This window comes from Rhodamnia argentea, chromosome 1 (assembly GCF_020921035.1).
Source record: "Rhodamnia argentea isolate NSW1041297 chromosome 1, ASM2092103v1, whole genome shotgun sequence".
Taxonomy (NCBI): Eukaryota; Viridiplantae; Streptophyta; class Magnoliopsida; order Myrtales; family Myrtaceae; genus Rhodamnia; species Rhodamnia argentea.
The window spans coordinates 14600283-14622173 of NC_063150.1; the positions used below are offsets into that span (position 1 = coordinate 14600283).

Below are 21891 nucleotides of genomic sequence, written 5' to 3' on the forward strand. Positions count from 1 at the left end.
AAGTGGTCAATCTAACATATGGATAGGCGTAGCAAAAATGAAAGGCAGGGTCAAAACCCATGATTCAAGTTTTAGAAATAGTAAAGGAAAGGTGTCTCTTAGAAATCAAGGGACCAAGCCACATTGACATTAATGGATTTTCTACTATTTTCTCTCCAACTGCATGATAAAAATAGTAAGTATATCTTTTACATGGGAACAAAACGAGTCGGAGCGTAGGAGGGACTATACCACAACTTGCTTCGAGACTAAAATAATTTCTTCTTTCAAAGATCCTATGGGACATTATTGAGAGCTGCAAAGGAAAGAGTAGAAAAAGCTATTTAAAGTTCAATTTTTATTTGATCCTCATCTTGTTGATTGCTTATACAAATAAAAATACAAATCAAAATGTGGGAGATATAAAAGATGTAGGGTCGTTTGTCCGCTTAGCTAGTCAAGCATGAGGAAGCTTATTCATGGCACCCAGAGATGACCTAGCCCAGGCTAGGTTCATTGCTCGTGATGAGATGATGTGAAATTTCTAAGGCGTCCAAGAACCCCTTTGATCGAAGTTTCTCGAGGGAGATATCGGGATTTTTCATCTCGACCATCCCATTACATGATACATATGGGGACTCCTTTGTCCTATGAATTTTTGAAGATTACAGATACTTGACAAGCAATCCACACTTTAATAGTAGAAGAGAATATTTAAGATTGGAATATCTTGACTGAACCAAAAAAAGAGTTGATCTATTTTTTTTTTTTTTTTGTCAGAGAGTTGATCTATTTAGAAAATTGTTTTTAATGGGTATCTCAACATTTTTTTTTTAATTTCTGGATCTTTAAGAGAAATTCATAATTTGTCAAAAAATACATAGCCGTACATCCTCATTAGCTCATAATAAATGACTAAATAAATAATGGAAGCCAAATTGGACTTGGCATGACGGTTCACGCCCACACCAAAGTCTCTTCATTTATTATAAAAGAATGAAAGGTGGCATGAGACAAGAATATGGTACAGTCTCATAGCATTGGGGGAGTTTGAATAATATAGAGGTGAGAGCATTTACTTTCACGACCCGCACAACCTAATGCCATGCTTTTTAAGTAGAGGGACGAAGATTTTCTCGCCCGGTACTCGACCAGATCTGCTGACCTCCTAGCAATCGCGCGAACGAGGCCCGAATGCTCTAACATACACTATAAACCCCGGCCACCCCACTTGAAACCACAACATCTTGTTCCCGGTCGAAATTTTAAGATGGCTGCAGATATAACTATCAAGTATTATTTGATACCCCAATGGATTGTAGAAAAGAATTACAACATCATAATTCTTCCGTCGCTGAGAAACAGAAGGAATATGGTGCGACACTTTGAACATTTTGTTCTCAACAACACTCTAGTCCACCATGTGAAAGAAGGGAAGAAAAAAAAACAGAGAAAATGACACCTAGACGGGACAAAAATTGTCCAAAACAACAAGCTACAACTCAATGCCCAAATGAAGGATACATAGAAGCCATACCAAGAACATGTATTCGCTAAATTGTCCAAAACGACAAGCTACTACGTTAGTTGGTGACACCGTTGACAAATTCACTCGGACGCTTCTCTGACCTCGTCCACGAAGGCCCTAAGGTTCTTGTCCGAAGACCCACCTTCCCTCACAGCCTCCCTTGCCAAATCCCTTAGTTTCTGGGCATTCCTCCTCATCTCATCTCCCTCCTCTCCATCTCCCATCACCAGCTCCAAGCACCTCCTTATCTCCCCGCCCTCGACCAGGCCTTCCTCGTTCTGCGTCACCTTCACCCCAGTCCTCCACACGTCCGTGACGAGCTTCGCGTTCGTCTGCTGATCGCTCCACTGCGGGAATGCCACCACAGGCACCCCACAGACCAAGCTCTCTGACGTCGAGTTCCACCCGCAGTGTGTCACGAAGCACCCTACCGAAGGGTGCGATAGAACCTGTACTTGCGAGCACCACGGTACTATCATCCCTAGCTTTTCTAGCTCTTCTTTTAAGCTCAAACTATCCTCTTCTTTCTCTTCTTTCCCGCTTTCCCGGATGACCCACAAGAATGGCCGGCTTGCCTCCACGAGTGCCCGTGCCATTTCCTCCTTCTGCGGCTTTGATAGCACGGAGATGCTCCCAAACGACAAGTAGATCACCGACGTCTTTGGCTTCGTGTCCAGCCACTCGATGTAGCCGCTCGAGCTCTTGAAGAGATCGCCTCCGAAGGAAGTGTCCGATGGATCTTGCCCGTCCAAAAAGGCGGACGGGATTAGCGGCCCAATCCCAATCACCTCAAACTTATCCACAGCTCGTATGGCGTCCTGTTCTAGCGCATCGAAGGTGTTTGCCAGCACCTTTGGGTTGGCCTCCTCAAGTAGGATCTCGAAATGGCGTTGGAAAAGCGGGAGGCTGAAGTTGTACTCATTTTTAGCGTTGCAAAAGGAGGGTATGTCGCTAGCCATGAGAGGCGGCAATCCAGGCAATTGGATTGGCACCGAAGGATTATCGCCCGTGCTTCGAATGAGATCGCCATAGCCGTGGAAGTAATAATAGTAGAAGTCCAAAACAGTGGCCGGTTGAATCCAAACGAGCGTCGAAGGAATGCCATGAGAACGGGCTACGTCGGCAACCCACGGAAGGAGGGTGGTGTAGAACACACCCGAGAATTGCCAACCGTTCTTAAAGTTCGAGGCGATCAGGTCGCTTAAAGTCTCCGATCCTCGTCGCTTGAGCTCGTCCATGTACACCTCGACATCAGCCCCATCTTCGACACCGCCGTCGTAGCCATCAGAGAAGCTGGCGAAGGATAGCCCCTCGGGGGGAGATTTCGACTCGGCCATGCGGTTGTGGGCACGAACGGCAGTGACAAAGGTTACTTGAGCGCCGACGCGCACGACACGCTTGGCGAATTGGAGGGAAGGGTTTATGTGGCCTTGACCGGGGAAGGTCACGAGGAGGAAGTGTGGAGGTGCCATGGACGAGGGTTGAAGAAGTTCTTTGCGAATGCTAACGTTGCTGAGATACAGCACTCGACGGAAGATACGTGGTAAGTGGATGTAAGAGGATTGGCGTGGAGATTGAGGTGGGAACTGTCCACTATAAATAAGGATTAGCCTGAAACATTTACGTCTTGGCTGACGAATGAGGGAGTTGCTTGATTTGCATAAGTGGTGTAGCCTTTGATTTGTCTTGCTCTCTCTGGGGGACATTTCAAACTATGAAAAGCTGCGTACCTTCTTACGTCATTGTGTCACACGACAAATTAACGAGTCAATTACGAGCGTTCAGATTCATTTTCGAATTGGAATTGAACACGGCGACGACTTATATAACTTCATCTTGTCACAACCCGATTTCGCCACGTTTGATGGTCTTGCTCTATTTTGGGGATATCTCAAACTATTATTTCAAAAATACTGCGAATTTCCTTCGACCCGAACTCCTAAACCCTAATCCCTCGTCTATCTATATGGACTATAGCGAGTCAATTATGTAGTGGTTCATTGAATTCAAGCGGTTTTTCAAAAACGCGTTGGACAGTACTATTAGATCAAATGGTTTTTCCATTTCAATGCCAGCTCGCCGTGGACTGGCACTGCCACACTTACCCTTCGTCTCTCTCTCGCTTTCGCTCTCTGGGTGTCAGCTCAAACCAACCCTCTCAATACCAGAAAAGTAGAAAGAGTCCTCCATTTAGCATTTCCAACTCATTTCAGCCAGTAAGTGCCCCCACAGTTTCTTCCACTTGTTGAATACTTTGTTTCTACTTTCATCTGCATTTACCCTTTCTTGATTCGGACCTCCTTGAAAGCTCACTTGATTCCATTCCCCTTCAGTAATGATGCCAGTGCATTACGTTTTGTTTGTTTCTGCTGTTGAGCATGGATGACGGTGATGTTAACCGACATCCCTTGTTGAGCCGCATCACTGTTTAATGCGCCGTAGATGCAGCTCCCTTCTCAAAGTTCGTACCTTTGTAGGCCTTTATATCTGGAGCTCCAGCCTCAAGGTCTTTCTCTGTGTCCACATGTTCTATTTCATGGTGAATTTCTGATACAGCTAGAAGGGTCTTCCTTATTGGAGCTCCATCCTGCAAAGACCTGTATTGTTTGGAAATTCTCATTTTACAATGTGAGGTTCTGAGCCTGGTCTTAAATGCATCATTTGTCTATTCTATGCATGATGTCATTTCAGTTGCAGTACATTCATTGAGCAGCCAATATTTCCTAATTCAACTCGAATATGGTCAATGAATTCAAGCTTCTATGCCAAACTCACTATGAGAACGCGTTGGACAGTACTATTAGATCAAATGGTATTTCCATTTCGATGTGTGTCCTATTAATTTAAAACTTTACATGCGCAAAGCCTGTAAGAGAGGAAGGTGTTGACTTTTTATTCATCTAAATGATTAAAAGAAACTACTCATAAAAAGATACCGTACTAATATGTGGAAAGGGAAAAGTATGCTTAAAATTTGACATCTTTTAAAGAAAGTAATGCAAGATAGAAAATGCTAGCATGAGAAATGTTTGTAAACTAAGTAATTATGATAGTCAAAAGAATATTAGGGTTTTTAATGCTGGAAGCTGGAAACCAGACAAATTTGCTATTTGGTTTCGATCATAAATTCTGTGGTGCCTCCGTGGGTAGCCGTCATCTACTCTTTTCCCCAATTTGTGTCCACTTACAATTTACAAAATTTATCCCCACTAAGGGGAACTCCTCGCCCCCTCATTGATCGCCGTCCGCGGTCAAGACTATCGCTATCATCGGCTCTCCCCACTCTATTTATACCTTACTAAGACTCGGTTTACGTAAAATAACCACTATCCATGAACTCCTAAATCCTAATCTCTCTTCTATCTATATGGAGTTACTATGGTGAGATAGTAACGTAGAAGTCTCTATCTACATAACCCGCATAGAGTCATTGAATTCAAGCGGCTTCTATGCCAAACTCACTATGAGAACGCGTTGGACAGTACTATTAGATCAAATGGTATTTCCATTTCAATGTGTGTCCTATTAATTTAAAACTTTACATGCGCAAAGCGTGTAAGAGAGGAAGGTGTCGACTTTTTATTCATCTAAATGATTAAAAGAAACTACTCATAAAAATATACCGATACTAATATGTTGAAAAGGGAAAAGTATGCTTAAAATTTGACATCTTTTAAAAGAAAAAAAGTTATGGGCAAGATAGAAAAAAAAAAATGCTAGCATGAAAAAATGCATAAAATGTTTGTAAACTAAGTAATTATGATAGTCAAAAGAATATTAGGGTTTTTAATGCTGCAAGCTGGAAACCAGACAAATTTGCTATTTGGTTTCGATCATAAATTCTGTGTTGCCTCCGTGGGTAGCCGTCATCTACTCTTTTCCCCAATTTGTGTCCACTTACAATTTACAAAATTTATCCCCACTAAGGGGAATTCCTCGCCCCCTCATTGATCGTCGTCCGCGGTCGAGACTATCGCTATCATCGTCTCCTCCTGCTCTATTTATACCTTACTAAGACTCGGTATACATAAAATAACCACATGATCCATGACTACGAGAATGTCGGTCTATAAAGATCGATATATGTAATGACGCCATTTTTTCTCCCTCCTAATTTTAAAATAAAAATTTGATGATGCATGGTTTTCTATGGGGCCGGCAATAGAATTTACAACCACTTTTGACGGCACTATTATGGAAAAATTCAAAGTGAGGATTGAATAAAGGTCTTAAGTGGATCTTATTTCAAATAAGAGTTGAGGGTCAAGAATTTGCCGACCTTTTTGGCAATCTAAAAATTGTGGTTTATAAAGAGTATTTTTGTCTAAAGATAATTTTGGCCTAAATTTTGGTTAAATTGGATTAAAAATTAAAAAAAGATAAAAGTTTTTAGAAAAGAAAATGAAGTAATTAGTCGAACTTAGGAAAGGCAGCAACTTGGGCATTGAGTTTTTTTCTTTTTCTTTTTTGTTTTCTTTTAAGTTTTAGCCTTTTTTTCTTTTTTGAATTTTTTTTTTGGAAAATTTTGTGATTTTTTAAACCTAATTTAATTAAGGTTTGATATGAAACGCAAAGCAGGGCATGTGGCTTACGAGGGTGGCCTCACCCGACTCTCTCTGAGCATTTCCCATGGCCAGCCATCGCGAAAAGTGAAAAAAAAAAAAGTAAAAAAAAAAGAACAAAAATAAAAAATAAAAAAGTAAATGATGAAAATATCATTGAACAGTCACGAGGTCGAGATTATTAACATAGTCACTTTTGATCCTTATTCTAATAAGATTTACTTAAGGCTCTTATTTGAGAAAATGATGCTATTTCAAGTTCTTATTTGAAACAATGTTCACTTTATGCATTTATTTAAGAAAATTATAGTTAAAAGGGAAAGGGAATTAGCCCGAGGGAGGCCCCGGAAGCTTTTTTCTGTGTTCCTTTGCTAAGATCCTTCTTTATCCGAAGAAAAAATAGGTTCATCCTGTTAAGACATAGAGTTTTAGAGGAAAAAATGTATTCCTCAATTTTCCATATATCTTCTTCAATATTTATTACAATGACCTATATATACACACACATAGAAGGAGGAAAGACTCCTCAAAGTTATAGCCTTTAATTTAGCTAATTACAACTCATACACGTATTTTACAGCTCATTCCTACACATCCATCTCCTTTCATTCATATCTCCAAATATTAGATTAGTCAATTTTGTAGATGATAATTTCTCCAAGTACCTTGATAATATTTCCCCAACTACTACATTCAGTGAATAGAAACAGGAAGTTTAACATGTTAGGCTGTTCCCATTTGAGTTCGATAGTTTTGATATTTACGTTACTCTTCCATGGTTCAAAAGAGCGTCATTGTCATATTAAAGTTCTTTTTGCTCATTTCCTGCGGATATTAATTGTGTTTGGCTGAAGTCTTACCAATTCCTCCCCTCCCGCCCCCACACCACAAAAAAACAAAAACCCCAAACCCCAAATCAATCTCTCAATCTCACTTCTTGTCACCGTCCCAGTCAAAGAGGCTTGTCCAAGATCTTCGACCTTTGACCTCCATTATAGGAATGGCGGCAAGGGACGACAATGTCGGCGGACAAGGAAGAGCAGAGTAGGAGAGACAATGAGAATAAGCTCGGGTTTTTTTTTTTTTTGGTAAAGTGATACAAGGGATAAGGCACGCGCGAGTACATAATCAGGAAATTAGGCGTAGAAAGAAAATGGGTATGGTAGCTAAGTATGAAATAGATGAGCATGCATCAAAGAAAGTAAAGGTGACTTAGAAAATAAGGAGAGAGGACAAAAAAAGTGGATAGTTCTTAATATACTGAGTGAGTACGAGAGAAATAATGAAATGATAATCTAAAAAATCTAGAAAGAGAAGAAAGGGTGCTTTCGCATGTATATATAGATGTGCATATATGGCACAGATCTAATAATTAATCAAGTAGTATTCACGTGGACTATGTTCTGTGTAAAAGTTTGTACAAGAGACAACATAATAACAACAAAATGACATTGGAACAAGACGTGCACGATGCTCCAAGTTGAGGCCTCATAGGCGGCCGGGCAACATAAACGATTTTAGTATTGAACCGCCATGGATTGTTCTTCTGAGGTGGTTTTTATCGCGTTGTGTTTGCTTGGAAGACACGACTTAAACCGACCAGTCCATTAAAATGACTTGGAAGCAACACACGGTCGCATAATCTGGTTCTGAGTTTCGGGATGATGTCTACATTTTGACTGGCTGTTGCGGCAGTGAAAGATTACGGTTGGATCTTCTTCTTATCACTTAGCTGATGATGCAAATGCTGAGGACAAAAGAGAGTGGACAAACTGGGAATTCTGATTAGGCCAATGGAACATTGATATTTTTCAAGTCACTAGGGCTTGGCTCAGTGGACAAATATTCAATCTTGATGCGGGTAGCACATTCCGTGTTCAAATCTCAATCAACTCGTTTAATAACTTCGTGTCACGACTGTATCTTGTAAGTGAAGTCTAATAATGCTCATCTAGTTAAGATGATTTAGATGCATTCACACGGACTAGTTAAGCTGAAGATTCGAATCCCGATATTCTTTACAAAAAGACAGTTGTTTTCTTTTTTGTTTGGGCCAAACTGAATTATTTTCAAAGCATAATAAGCATTGCAAATGATCCAAACCATGACTGATTAGGAGAGGTTGATGCAGGACAAAGCACAACAGAGAGAAGAAGAGAAAAGAGGGGAAAGGGTGAAGTTGCAACAAGCTGAGAAGAAATTGAGTGCTAGTCAAGCCCTGGACATATGGGCTATTGTTTCATTTTTCAATCCAAATTTTCTTTTGCAAGTTTCTTCCGCTGAGAGAGCAGGGAATGGGCTAAGAATTTTCTGTAGACAATTGTATAGGGACTTGAATTGACACTTGGGGTTTATTTTTTCTTATTCTGTTTTCTTTCCTCATTCATTTTTATTTCCTATTTATTATTTTTTTCTAACACTAGCACCTAGAGAGGTGAATAGGTGATTCTTGGAGTTTTATTTTTTTTTCTTTCCTCATTCATTTTTATTTCTAATTTATTATTGTTTGCTAATACTATCACGTAGAGGGGGTAAATATGTGATTATAATCAAACTTGATAAAATAATGTGAAATAAAAACTTCAAGATCAATAGGAGCAGGATATAATAAATAGTATAGTCAAGTGTTTCTATCGACTGTAAACAAATGTGAGTAAGAGAGTATAAAGCAATGCATAAGAGTTTGTAGTGGTTTAGCTTATGTTAAGCCTACGTCCACTCTCCCATACAAACAGATTATTGGCTGGATTTCACTAAGTAATCGAATGAGAAAATATAGTAAAATGTGATAGCTTATACTCAAGCACTACAACACAGAAATGAGTGTTCCTTTTACCCAAAATCATCTCACTCTATACACTTTTGAAAATTGTACAACACCTCTCAAAAGATCTCAAGGTTAAGCTCGTAGAAGATAATTTAGAATATGTGAAGTTCTCTCAAAATATGAATGTATGAACTCTTAATCTCAATATTGTTTTATTCTCCTTATATGCTTAGTGTCATCCAAGCTTTGCGTTGGATAGAATCACTTGAAACGAAAGATTGGAGATTTGAGAGGATTTGTTTGCCCACACAATCACTTCGGATGAACCATGCTATTTATTGACGGAAATCGGGAATAGTTCGCCCACGATGTCGAGTATCCGCCCACGACCTTCCGATGACTAAGGCAATAAAGTTAATGGACAATTATCGAGTTACGAGGCAACGGGGTGCATCGTGGAGAGTGTAAGTGTGCAAGTAACCATAGTAACGTGGACGGCGATTTCCCCGCTATTTGCCACTATCATCGAAGCGTCGTGATTATTTGGATTCGAGGAAGGTACTTAAAACGGCATCTATCATTAAATGCAGTGAAGGAAAAAGGCGATCATTTAAAATCATGTCGGATGAGCCGTGTGGATTTTAGCACTAAAACCAAAGAGGTTCGCTGAACGAGGGTAATGAAATCAAAGAAAGGTGACATAGACATGATATCGGTAAGAGTGAATTACAATATATGCTACTAGATGCTTAAGACAAAACTATGAAGTTGCATGTCATTGTTACAATTGTCGTCAATAATTGCCTCTTTCTAGAAATTAGCCCTTAACAGTTCAAGATACAGAGACTCGCATATTACTTCCCGCTTGATGACCACCTTTAATTGAGTAGATAGGGTTTGCAAAGAGGTATCCCCATCATTTTCCAGAGTGTCAAGAATGTCATGCTGATGCGCCAACTCTTCATCAGCAAGGAGAACGTCTTCTTCCAGCTTGTCAATGACTTCTAGGTCTTTTTGTCACACCTTATATGATTTCAAAGTCGAGCCAAATGTGAGGAAAAGTTCATTGATAGCAAACTCAAGAGCTCAACATTGAATGGGATAGGGCAAATGAGCCGGGAAGGTAAGAAGGGTCTTAATTTCGTCTTCGATAACTATGTTGTTATATATGGTGGCGTATCCTCCTTCCAACAAATCATGCGATCGTGACCACTTGGTGAGGATAAAGTGGTAGTTATCGGGAAGCCAATTCGACGAACCACTGTAGACACTTATCATATTGGTGTGAACGACCCATGACTGTCGGGAGTTCCTTTCGATGTGACCATCCGAAGCTAGTGAATCGGCCGCGTCAGAAGCCAGGTTAGCAGGTGTATACTACAAGAAAGGCAGCTACCTCCGTCGGTTTATAAGAAAGGCCGCTACCTTCGTCAGTTGATTGTTCGGGGTCAACATTCGACATAAGAGCATGCCTCTTCGGAGGATGTAGCAGGCCCAATGGAATACGACAGACTCTCGAAAGGATATCGCTAATATCGTTAGGGAAAAGGGAAAGGCAATAGTCCGCCCACCATTTATCGAAGAATAGTAAGCTACATGGATGACCTAAAAAACTAATGAAGAAGGAACAATTAAAGATGGCCTGCACGATCTCAATGTGACAAATCATGTCTGTCTTAATGGCTTGGCCTTTGGTGAGCTCAATAGTGAGGATTGTAAACTTCGAAGCCTGGAGAAAACTTGCCACCATTGGATAAGTTCAGAGCCAAATCGCATGGATTTAGAACAGGTTATCCGAATAGGTATACTTCTGAACTTTCGCCTAGCGCACTATAAATGCCATCTTCGATAGATAGCTTGAAGAAGTTGAAATTGGTAAGAGATAGCAACATAGTGAGGAAAGCGTCGAACGGCACAGAATCATCGGATAATGGGCGAAGTTTTCGTTCGAACATCGTGAGACCAAAGGTGCTCTTGGCTATTGACAATTCAGGTGTTGAAGTGGAGATTCTTTCATGAAACAGTGAAGGAAAATAAATTCATAGCCACCCATGTACAATCCACAAAGGACTAGGAAAGGGATCGGGATGTCCCCCACTTAAAGAAGCTTGTGCTTTTGCTAAGCCGCTATATAACGCTGCGAGAGCTATCTGACCTAGTCCAATATTGACACCATGTGCAATTGTACAGGCTATGTCGCAAAATTCGAAAGACATTTGTAGCATGGAAGACGGAAGATGTATCTACAAAGCCAACACAAGAGGAAAGCAACATGTTCTTCCAACGATAAGGATCCTGATGTTTTGGCATGGCAATCTTTGAACACATCATAAGGAAGATTAAGGTAGTGGGACATATTGAGCAAAGGTTGGCCACTCGGTAGTCGGACAATACATTCAACAAAAGGAGAAAGGCCAGTTATGGACTAGATATCGAGTAAAGTAATGGTCGTTGGACCGGTTGGGAAAAAGAAGCAATTCAATGAAGGTGACCGGAAGCAACACAAACTACCAACAAGGCCATACTATAAAGGGTTGACGGTCATACCACAAAGCATCAATGGTTTGTCAATTTTAGGTTTGCCCCATATTTTAGAAAATTCTCCCTTCAATCATTGGTACCAGCTAAGGAATCAATCATCAAGAGATGGGTAAGAAGCAAACCAATGGTTGTGTGTTAGCCAATCAGAGGTACAAATGATTGATTGCTCAATGGGCAAGGTTTCTTTACGATGACGGCGAAAACTCTCCACCAACATTGAAGATGGAGGCATGCGTTTAAGGTATGGACCCAAGATAATATGGCCGGTTTCGGGCTGATAGTCCATGAACGATAAAGATAATTCTCCCTTGGATTCATTATGCAAAAGAGCATCAAGACACAACAGGCGAAGAGCTGAGTGAGTACTCATGTGAATTTCGCGGTGGCTTGCTTGGGCAAGATTTGTGAGGATTGGTATTTGGAGGTAACTATTATATATAGGGAGTGCCAGAGTAACCGACTCGGATCATTCATGGCAGTTATTTAAACGTAGAGAGCAAAGATCGTAGCTGATTATGGCCTAAAAAGCATGAAAGAAAAGAGCATAACTTTATTAAGAATTATCTGGGTACAAGGCTTTCTTCGCAAAGCTAAGAAGATTACAAAGCATATGCTCAAATCTCCTATTGTGGTTAATACTAACGCTTCTAGCACGACGCCACACCACTTTTGCTTGTGTTATCCGAACACGGTCAGCCCGTCTCTTCTCTTCTAAAAAGGCAACAGACACCTTAAGTTGATCTTCAACATGGATCAATAAGAGAGCATGGCTAACCATTAGCGTTGAGTCTCTTTTATTTCCCTCTCAATTGCCAACTTACGTCGTTCAAGAGCGACCTCTTTCTTGTTCAAAGTAGTAAGTTCGTTGACGATAAATTGTAGGGATTGTTGTTGTTGTCCTTGATTCACAAGCTACTCCGCTTCTTGAGTCTCAAAGTTGGGCCGGAAGAGTTGGTTGGCGAAATTAGACAGACCAATCACCTTGTCTCGATGTCGTCGAAAGTACGAAAAAGCTGAAGGAAAGTGCTCCAAGAAGGTCTTCAGCTATTGGACCAAGCTTGCGGGAAGCTTCACGCCGAACTCTTCCTTGACCATCCCTTCCATCACGAATCTAATACCTTGGATAGCCGATGGATATTGATTAAGGAAGCAACCCCCGAATAAACAAGATCCAAGGAGTAGGACAGCATGACCTCTAACCTATTAAAGGCCTCCATGGCAAGAGAACTATCTGTTTGAGGCCTGTTCGGGCAATCCGAGGAGCGAGAAGATGACGAGGAGATAGGCATAATAGGAGGATCTTGAGGAATGTCGGCAAACAAAGGATTTCGATTGCTGATACCAGGACAATGGCAAAGGCTAAAGAAGAAGGTTTACCCAGGGTCTCTAGGGGTAATGAGGCTATAATTGAAGCAATATGGGCAGATGGCTTTTGAATAACAAGAATATCATCGAGCCTTTTGATAGCTTGAGCAATGCTTTCCACAAGGACTCCTGAATAAGCAATCCGAGAAGTTTCGATATCGTATGAAACTACAAGGGACCCCATTGAGGGCTTATACTTCTTCACTCCTGTCTTTCACCGTTTAAGCAAGGAAAGCATTTCTTCCTCGGCTCCATTATCCGAATCTTCACCTAACAAGGAAGGCAAATGAGTTATTCCCAGTAGACAAGCTCAAAAGATATAAGGGAAATGGAAGATCACCCGTAGTAAAGGTTGTCGAATGTTTGGGGCTGCCAATCTGAGGGGCTTTCGCTATACGCCTTCTCCCGATTTTCTTTGATACGAAGCCGAAGGGCTTTATCTGGCCACCTTTTAGGATCAATGAAATAGTGATGCACTTAGGGCTTGCGAACTCGGAATGGGTTGAAACTTGGTCAGTTGCATGGAAACAGGCCGCCGATCGAAACTCATTGTTATACTATGACGAATGGCGTTTTTTAGCATTTCGGAGTTGTCTTCATGGGTTTTTGAGCCGTTTTTTTTTTTTTTGTAGTTTTAGTGGTGTTTTCGTAATTTTATGTTCCTTAATGTAATTAGGATTAACACCATATAAAATGGTGTTTTAGGGTTTCGAAGAGGACAGACTTTTTGATATTATTCTATCAATTTGATAATCGCATCCGAGAGAACAAATTGTTCTCTAATTATCAATTCTAATTCTCCTATTTAGCCAATTTCCGTTTGTGTTTCAGCATCAATTGGTATAAGAGCACAAGTTGCCTTCGACCGATGGCTGAACAGAATCAAGGTGGTCGTGGACGGTGGATCCGTAGTGGTCGGGGACATGGAGTCGTTCCTGAAGCGGATGAACAACCGCATCTAAGAGACCTATGAGACGTAGAAATTGAAGAATAGAGAAGGCGAATCTAGGATTTTGAGTGACAACTTGCGGAGGCGAGATTGGACGTTCAATCTGAAGAAGGAGCGGAATCTGAGGATCAATCCGATGATGAAGAAGAGGATGTCAACCCTTTTGAGGTTCTGAACCGGGGCGGGAATCGAGGGGTACGACCTAGAAATCAGCCCTCTTCTCATAATTTCGGGATGAAGATTGAGATTCCTAAGTTTCAAGATAAGGCTCATCCTGATGAGTTTATTGATTGATTACATACAGTAGAGAGGATCTTTGATATTAAGGATCAGGATCGAAGCGCGAAAGTTAAGTTAGTGGCTATTAGGCTATGAAAGCATGCCTCGATATGGTGGGAGCATGTGAAAAGGCTGCGAGCTAGAGAGGGGAAATCAAAAGTGAATCGCTGGGATAAGATGAAGAAATTGTTGCAAAATTTTTTTTTTGCCTACTCATTATAGGTAGAAGGCGTTTATTGAGTATCACAATATTAAGCGGCAAGATTTAACGGTCAAGCAAGATACTGAGGAGTTCGATCGGTTGCAGATCCATTGTAATGTGGCTGAGGAAGACAAGCAAACAACTGCTCGATATTTGGCGGGGTTGCGGTATGAAATTTCTGATGTTGTCTAATTATAACAGTATTGGACCTATGAGGATATGTGCGGATTGGCCTTGAAGGTGGAAGGTCGGTGTAAAAGGAACGACAGTAGTTTCAAACTCCAGAATCGGTAGTTAGGCAAAGAATCCCTAGGAAAAGCGGGGATTTCTTCAACCAATTTGACACCAATCATAGTTAAGGGTGCAAGTTCTAAACCTGCATCCAACAAAGGGCAGAGTAGTGCTGGAAGTAACGAGGGAGGAGCTACGGCCAAGTGATATTTCAAGTGTCGGGGACTCGGGCATTTTGCTGATGATTTTCCGAACTAACGGATCATAACGCTTGTTGATAATCCAACTGTTGATGAAGATTCGGTTTATGACGAAGTTGATGAAGGACAAGAGGATGCGGATCTAGATTAGGATGACATTATCTATGCTGATTTTGGCGAGTCACTAGTCATTAGAATAATTTTGAATGCTGCTATGGCGAAAGATGAATTGTGGCTTAGGCATAATATCTTTCATACTAAGTGCACTAGTGGGGGAAAAGTATGTAGCATGATAATAGACGGAGGGAGCTGCAAGAATGTGGTGTCCACTACCATGGTGGAGAAGTTGGGCTGAAAACAGAAGATCACCCTCAACCATACAAGTTGTCGTGGCTTAGGAAAGGGAACAAAGTGAAGGTGAGCAAGAGGTGTCTTGTGCAATTTTCGATTGGGAAAGTATATTCTGATGAGATGTGGTGTGATGTAGTCCCTATGGACGCTTGTCATATTCTGTTGGGAAGGCCGTGGCGGTTCGACGGGAAGACACAGCATGACGGCTATAGGAATACCTACACCTTCAAGAAGGATGGTCGGACTATTACCTTAGGTCCTTCAGATTTGAGAAAGGAGGTGAAGAATAATATGATGTCCAGATCAGAGTTCCAAAAAGAGGCAGTGAATGCGCCTGAACTTTTTGCCATTGTGGTGATGGAGCAAAATTTTGATAATCCCGAAATTCCCACTCAAGTTCCGCCTTTGCTTGAGGAGTTTGTCGATGTCGTGCCAGGAGAGATGCTACCTAGGTTACCGCCCATGAGAGACATTTAGCAATATTGATTTCATTCTAGGAGCTGTTATTCCTAATAAAGCGACTTACAGGATGAGTCCCAAGGAACATGAGGAGCTGCAGAGGCAAGTGCGGGAGTCGTTAGAGAAAGGAGCGATCCGAGAGAGCATAAGTCCCTGTGCGGTGCCTACTTTATTGGTTCCTAAGAAAGATGGGTCGTGGAGAATGTGCATAGATAGCGGAGCTGTTAACAAAATCACAATCAAGTATCGATTTCCTATCCCTCGGTTTGATGATTTGATTGATCGGTTGTGTGAGGTGACTATCTTTTCGAAGATAAACTTGAGGAGTGGATATCATCCAGTTAGGATGCGACTTGGAGATGAGTGGAAAACGGCATTTAAGACTAGAGATAGTCTGTATGAGTGGATGGTGATGCCTTTCGGATTGTCTAACGCGTCGAGCACTTTTATAAGGGCGATGAATCAGGTTTTTCATCCTTTTATTGGCCAATTCATTGTCGTTTATTTTGATGATATTTTGGTTTATAGTGCTTCGATTGAGCAACACTTGCAGCACTTGAGAAAAGTATTTGAGGTTTTGAGAGAGTAGAAATTGTATGCCAACACCAAGAAATGTCACTTTTTAGCCGATCAAGTGACTTTTTTGGGTTATATTATATCGAAGGAAGGCATTCGGATGGATCAAGTTAAGATCGAGGCCATTACGACTTGGGAGACTTCGAAAAATATTCATGAGGTACGCAGCTTTCACGGGTTAGCGTCCTTTTATCGAAGGTTTATTCGGGATTTCAGCACCATTATTGCACCTCTTACGGATTGTCCGAAGGGAGAGCGATTTGTGTGGACCAAAGAGGCAAATTATGCATTTCAATTATAGAAGAAAAGGGTGACTCAAGACCCAGTTTTAGTGCTTCCAGTTTTTTCTGAGGGTTTTTAGGTGCATTGTGATGCCTTAGGCGTTGGTATTAGAGGTGTCCTGAGCCGGAAGAATAAACCTGTGGCGTTCTTCGGGGAGAAGTTGAACGACGCGAAGAGAAGGTATTAGACTTATGACAAAGAATTTTATGCCATAGTGAAGAGCTTGGAGCATTGGAAGTACTACCTTATTTCAAAGGAATTCATTCTGTATTCAGCTCACGAGGCCTTGAAGTACATCAATGGGCAGCACAAACTGAATGTTAAGCATGCAAAGTGGGTGGAGTTTCTTTAGGTTTTTAGTTTTGCCATTAAACATAAAGCGGGAGCGTTGAATAAGGTAGCAGATGCATTGAGCAGAAGACATTCTTTGCTATCTATAATGCGGGTGAGAGTTCTAGGCTTCGAGTCATTTAAGGATTTGTATGTTGATGATCCCTATTTTGGAGATATTTGGATGAAGTGCAAAACATGACCTTTTCGGTAGTTTTTGATTGAGGAGGGTTTTCTCTTCAAAGGCAATAGGCTGTGTATCCCTCGGTGTTCTTTGAGGGAATCCATTATTATTGAGAATCATGTAGGAGGTCTATTTGGACACTTTAGGGTGGATAAGACGATGGCCTTGCTGTGTGAGCACTTTTATTGGCCCTGTATGGAGCGTGTTGTGACTCGGTTTGTAGAGAGATGCAAAATATGTCATTTGGCAAAAACCAGAGGCACCAATGTTAGTTTATATATGCCTCTACCTATTCCGGTTGCGCCATGGGAGGATGTCGGCCATGATTTCGTTTTGGGATGGCCACGAACACAGCGGAACAAAAATTCCATAATGGTGGTTGTCGATAGATTTTCAAAGATGGTGCACTTTATTCCCCGTAACAAAACATTTGATGCTTCACAAGTTGCTCGATTGTTTTTGTAGGAGATTGTTAGGTTACATGGAATTCCCAAATCCATAACCTCTGATCGTGACGTGAAGTTTGTGAGTCATTTTTGGTGCACTCTTTGGAGGCACATGAGAACCAAATTACAGTTTAGTTCCTCTCACCATCCCCCGACTGATGGGCGGGCTGAAGTTGTAAATCGAAGCTTGGGGAACCCTCTGCGCAGTTTGGTTGGAGATAGCCTGCGGCAATGGGACTTGGTGTTACCTCGGGCGAAATTTGCTTACAACAGATCACAGAATCGCACTACAAGCAAGAGTCCTTTTGAGATAGTCTATGGACGGAATCCAATTACTCCTCTGGATCTCACGCCATTACCAGTTCACAAGCAATTCGGTTCAGACGCAAATGAACATGCAAAGTAAATCAAAGAGTTGCATTCGCGAGTTCATAATCGGATCAACAAGCAGAACATGAAGTATAAGCGGCAAGTGGATCGGTGCGGGAAGAGAGTCGTCTTTAAAACGGGTGATCTAGTATGGATTCACCTCGTAAAAGAGCGTTTTCCGGCTAATAGGTTTGGCAAATTGCAACCTAGAGGCGATGGACCATTTAGAGTTCTTGAGCAAATTAATGACAATGCTTATAAGATTGAACTGCCGGGTGGGTACAATGTATCCGGGACTTTTAATGTAACAGATTTATCACCTTACTATGTAGACAAGGAGGAACCCGAGGAGACTGATATTGATGAAGACGAAGCAGATTCGAGAGCGAATCTTTTCCTAGCGGTGGAGGATGATGCACTTAGGGCTTGTGAACTCGGAATGGGCTGAAATTGGTGAACTCGGAATGAGTTGAAACTTGGTCCGCTACATGGAAACGGGCCACCGATCGAAACTCACAACTATACTGTGATGAATGGCATTTTTTAGCATTTTGGAGTCATCTTCATGGGTTTTTGAGCGTTTTTTTGTAGTTTTAGTGGCATTTTCGTAATTTTATGTTCCTTAATGTAATTAGGGTTAGCACCATATAAAAGGGTGTTTTAGGGTTTCGAAGAGGACAGACTTTTTGATATTATTCTATCAATTTGATAATTGTATACGAGAGAACAAATTGTTCCTCATTATCAATTCCAATTCTCCTATTTAGCCAATTTCCGTTTGCGTTTCGGCATCAAATAGCCTCCTCGAAGAGACTCTCGAAGCAAAATATGTCCACCAGATTGTGAACCCAAATGTTACTCCAGGACTAGATCGAAGAGCCGTAGGAATATCCCCGGAAAGTCGTTGATACATCCGGACCGTGATTTGAGCACAGCAAGCGAAAGGTCCTTCGGCCTTAATGTTGTAAGCTCACTTGTCCATTAAAGGAAAGTCCGTGAGATAAGAGATAGACATAGGCCTTGCTCGTCAAAGGCCTAATTGTATAGTGCAATACTAAGGAGAATACGGTTCGAACCCGGGGTAGAACCTACCTCTAATACAAAGCCGGATCGGAAGATCTCTTGAGAAAAGGACAAAGGTCCAAAAACCACGCATGGTTAAATCGTTTCAACGTTCGAGAATCAAAGAGGGAATTGAATTCGCCCGAACGGTAACGGAAAAATTCTATTCGATCGGCTTCACGAGACAAAAGCTATTGAAGGAAGAAACGAAGAGGCTAAACATTAGTGGGGACTTTTGATGGAGTAGCTCGAAGTAGTCGTGTCCCCAAGCTAGAAGGCGCTCCGGTTGATTTGTAATCAAGTATGCTTTCAAACATAAAAGGAAGATAGAATACCACCCGGGCTTGGAGAATCCAAAGCGTACCTGACAATACACCATCCTCCTTAGAAGTTGACAACAGCAAAGCGTCGTGGGAAATGCTTCTATATAAAGATGCCAAGACGAGAGGGCCGAGAGCAACATTCTTCCCTTTTACTAAATGAGAGGCCAGTTCGAAGTAATCTTTGGATACTTTAACGGTTGCACCGAAGAACGGATACTTCAACGGCCAAAAAAGAAGGAAGGCCGTTCGCTCATCATGTGTAACAACTCTAGAGGTTTTACAATGAGTATCCAAAAACTTCCCATAAGTAAGAGTGTCATCAAGGATGAAACAATCTTTAGTCTTCTCAAGATTGCTAACGGGGGTCCCATAAGGAGTGAGGCCAGCAATAGCAGAAATGTCGAGAAGGGTTACGGATATGGAACCCTACGGGAAGAAGAAGCAATTGGCCGAGGAGGACCAAAAACTTATAACAGACCCTAGCAAACCCCTATTCGGGTCATGAGACAGCAAGCTAACCTCAAGCATTGACCTTACGTGTGCCGTCGCCCAAAGGGAAATCGTTGACATATCATTTTAGAGTCGATGAAACCAACTATAGAATTTATCATCGAACAACGGGAAACTCCTGAGCCGTTGAGATGGGGAGGACCAAATATCCTTCGGAGGAGATGCTTGGATATGAAGCTTTTCGTCTTGCTACATTGGAAAACATGATTGAAGAGATATCGGTACACGATTGTGATCTTGAAGGCTCGGTCCGAGGATAAACCTAGCGTATTCCTGATGAATAGTCGGCAATCAAACGATTGTAGGCATCGCCATTGTTAATCAGCCTATCGAAGCACCAACGAGTTGGCTAGGATCGAGCTTTGAAGCCTGGGTCGTCATGTGTAAACTCAGAAAGCTCGAGAGGGCTTAAGGCTTGAGGGAGGTTTCGAAAGAAAGAAGATGACAATAGAAACCTTTACCTAGGGGTTAAAAGGTGGATCAAAAGGCCAACGCGTCGTATAAAATTTGGTATGATTGCGCTTCGGGAAAAGAAATCAAAAGGTAGAAAGGTGTAATCATTAAGCTACCATTAATAGCCGTCAAAATCGAAGGATATCTTTAAACAAGATAAATCTTCGATTTACCTCTTTTAAAAGGGGGCATATGTTGACATCAAAAAAATATCTATGGAGATACTTGGCGAGCACATGAGGGAGTCATGATCAGCTATGGAGAGGTGTCTTGGAGCTAGATACGGATCAATTGGAAAAATGCCACATGTCATGGTAAATTCTGGCGCTACTCCTTTCAGAGCAAGAAAGAAAACGCGTGAAAAGGAGATAAACCTCGGAAGATGGCACGCAAAGTAGGCAACCGTCGATGAGGACATCGGTATAAACTGTTGAAAGATAGGAAGACATGCCAAAAGTGAAGTAGAAAGTAGAGAGCCAAAGGAAATAACCGTTCAACGGTTACCTAAGCCATTCTATAAATAATCTGCCTCGGACACGACACAACACACATAACACAACAAATAAATTCTTGTCTTTTCAATTAGCTTTTAGCCCTTTAGCCTAGCTATAGCTTTCAGATTCCTGTCGTTGATTCGATTTCGACGAGTTTCATATCCAGAGTTAGGTATCGTCGATTAGATTCCAACGTCGGCTCATCGGGTCCAATACCGTCGATTCAATTACGGTGTTTTACCCTTCATCCATCCTATCTAGTACCGTCAATTAAATTTCAATATTGTGTCCTACATTCCCCTGTCTAGTACCGTTGATTAAATTCTGACATTGTGTCCTATAGTCCGGTTCGGCCTCGTCGATTCAATTCCAGTGTCGTATCACTCTCCAAACCGTACGAGCACGTCAACATCTCACCTGGCCACGCTTAAATACAAATTCCCGGGAATCAGTAGCTAACAAACTAGAACTAAATGTGAATGAAAAGCACATGCGGAAGCGAATACAAAACTCCACACAAAACAAATAATATACGATGCTTTGGGATAGGAAAAGAAAACTTATATATAATCACATATCCTTTACAACAATCTGACCAAGGCTTCAAAAGCTATATGTACAAGCCTAAGACCACCCATAATAAAAAGGATCAAGTGGTCGAAGCCTAACTCCACTACTAGGAGGATACTCCCAAAAAGTCAAGGGGCAACTATCCTATGCCCCATCCCCATCGTTATCGGATGACATCCCTAACTCCTCCTCTTCGATTTCAGAAGGCAACTCCGGATCAATCTCCGCATCAAACGGCTCCACTATCTCAACATCCCGATCGGACTCCATAAGCTCCGGTTCGGACTTTGAATTTTCAGGACTAGTGTCCGGGCTTGTCACAACGCCATCGGGGAGGGGCACTGACTCGGGGTCCCATTCCCCGACTCCATCATAAGGGATGTTAAAGCCACGAAGCGGCTCAAAAGACAAATCCTCATGCCTATACTACCAAGCTAAATAGATATGGGGCTTCCAAAAGTCGCCTTCCTCATCTATCCAAACTGTGCTAGCATGTCTAATATATAATTTGTCCTCTCCTACGGGATACTCGGTAGTCACTGTCTCAATATCTATGGGTACCCCGAAACGCTACGGCGGATCATTCATGATCAAGGCAAAGGATCTAAAAATGATAACCCACGACGAGGTGAGAATAAATCTCAGCAAGTAAGTTCCTAAAACCTAGGTTAGGGCAATAGTACCTCCGGATTCAAATTAGATAGGCAATTCAATCAAAATTAACAAAACCATCCAAAAGCATATAACATAATGTAAGAATCAACATTACATAACCCAGTTAATCAAAAGCATATTATTTCTCAAATCACAACTCCTTTATCAAAGCTAAGTTGTTAAAAAGTCCGCGTAACACGTTTCGGACTACGGTATAAGAACAGA

General features: G+C 41.6%; 1 protein-coding gene across 1 annotated transcript; it reads right to left on the reverse strand.

Moving 5' to 3' along the window:
• Positions 1–1376: 1376 nt before the first annotated feature.
• On the reverse strand, positions 1377–3087 carry LOC125312910 (phloretin 4'-O-glucosyltransferase-like). Its single transcript, XM_048272910.1, has one exon. The coding sequence runs from the start codon at positions 2977–2979 to the stop codon at positions 1588–1590; it is 1392 nt and encodes a 463-aa protein (XP_048128867.1). The 5' UTR covers positions 2980–3087; the 3' UTR covers positions 1377–1587.
• Between the last annotated feature and the right edge of the window lie 18804 nt (positions 3088–21891).

Bases quoted from the DNA above. Each gene is read 5' to 3' on its own strand.
- LOC125312910 (XM_048272910.1), bottom strand. From the start codon at position 2,979: ATGGCACCTCCACACTTCCTCCTCGTGACCTTCCCCGGTCAAGGCCAC.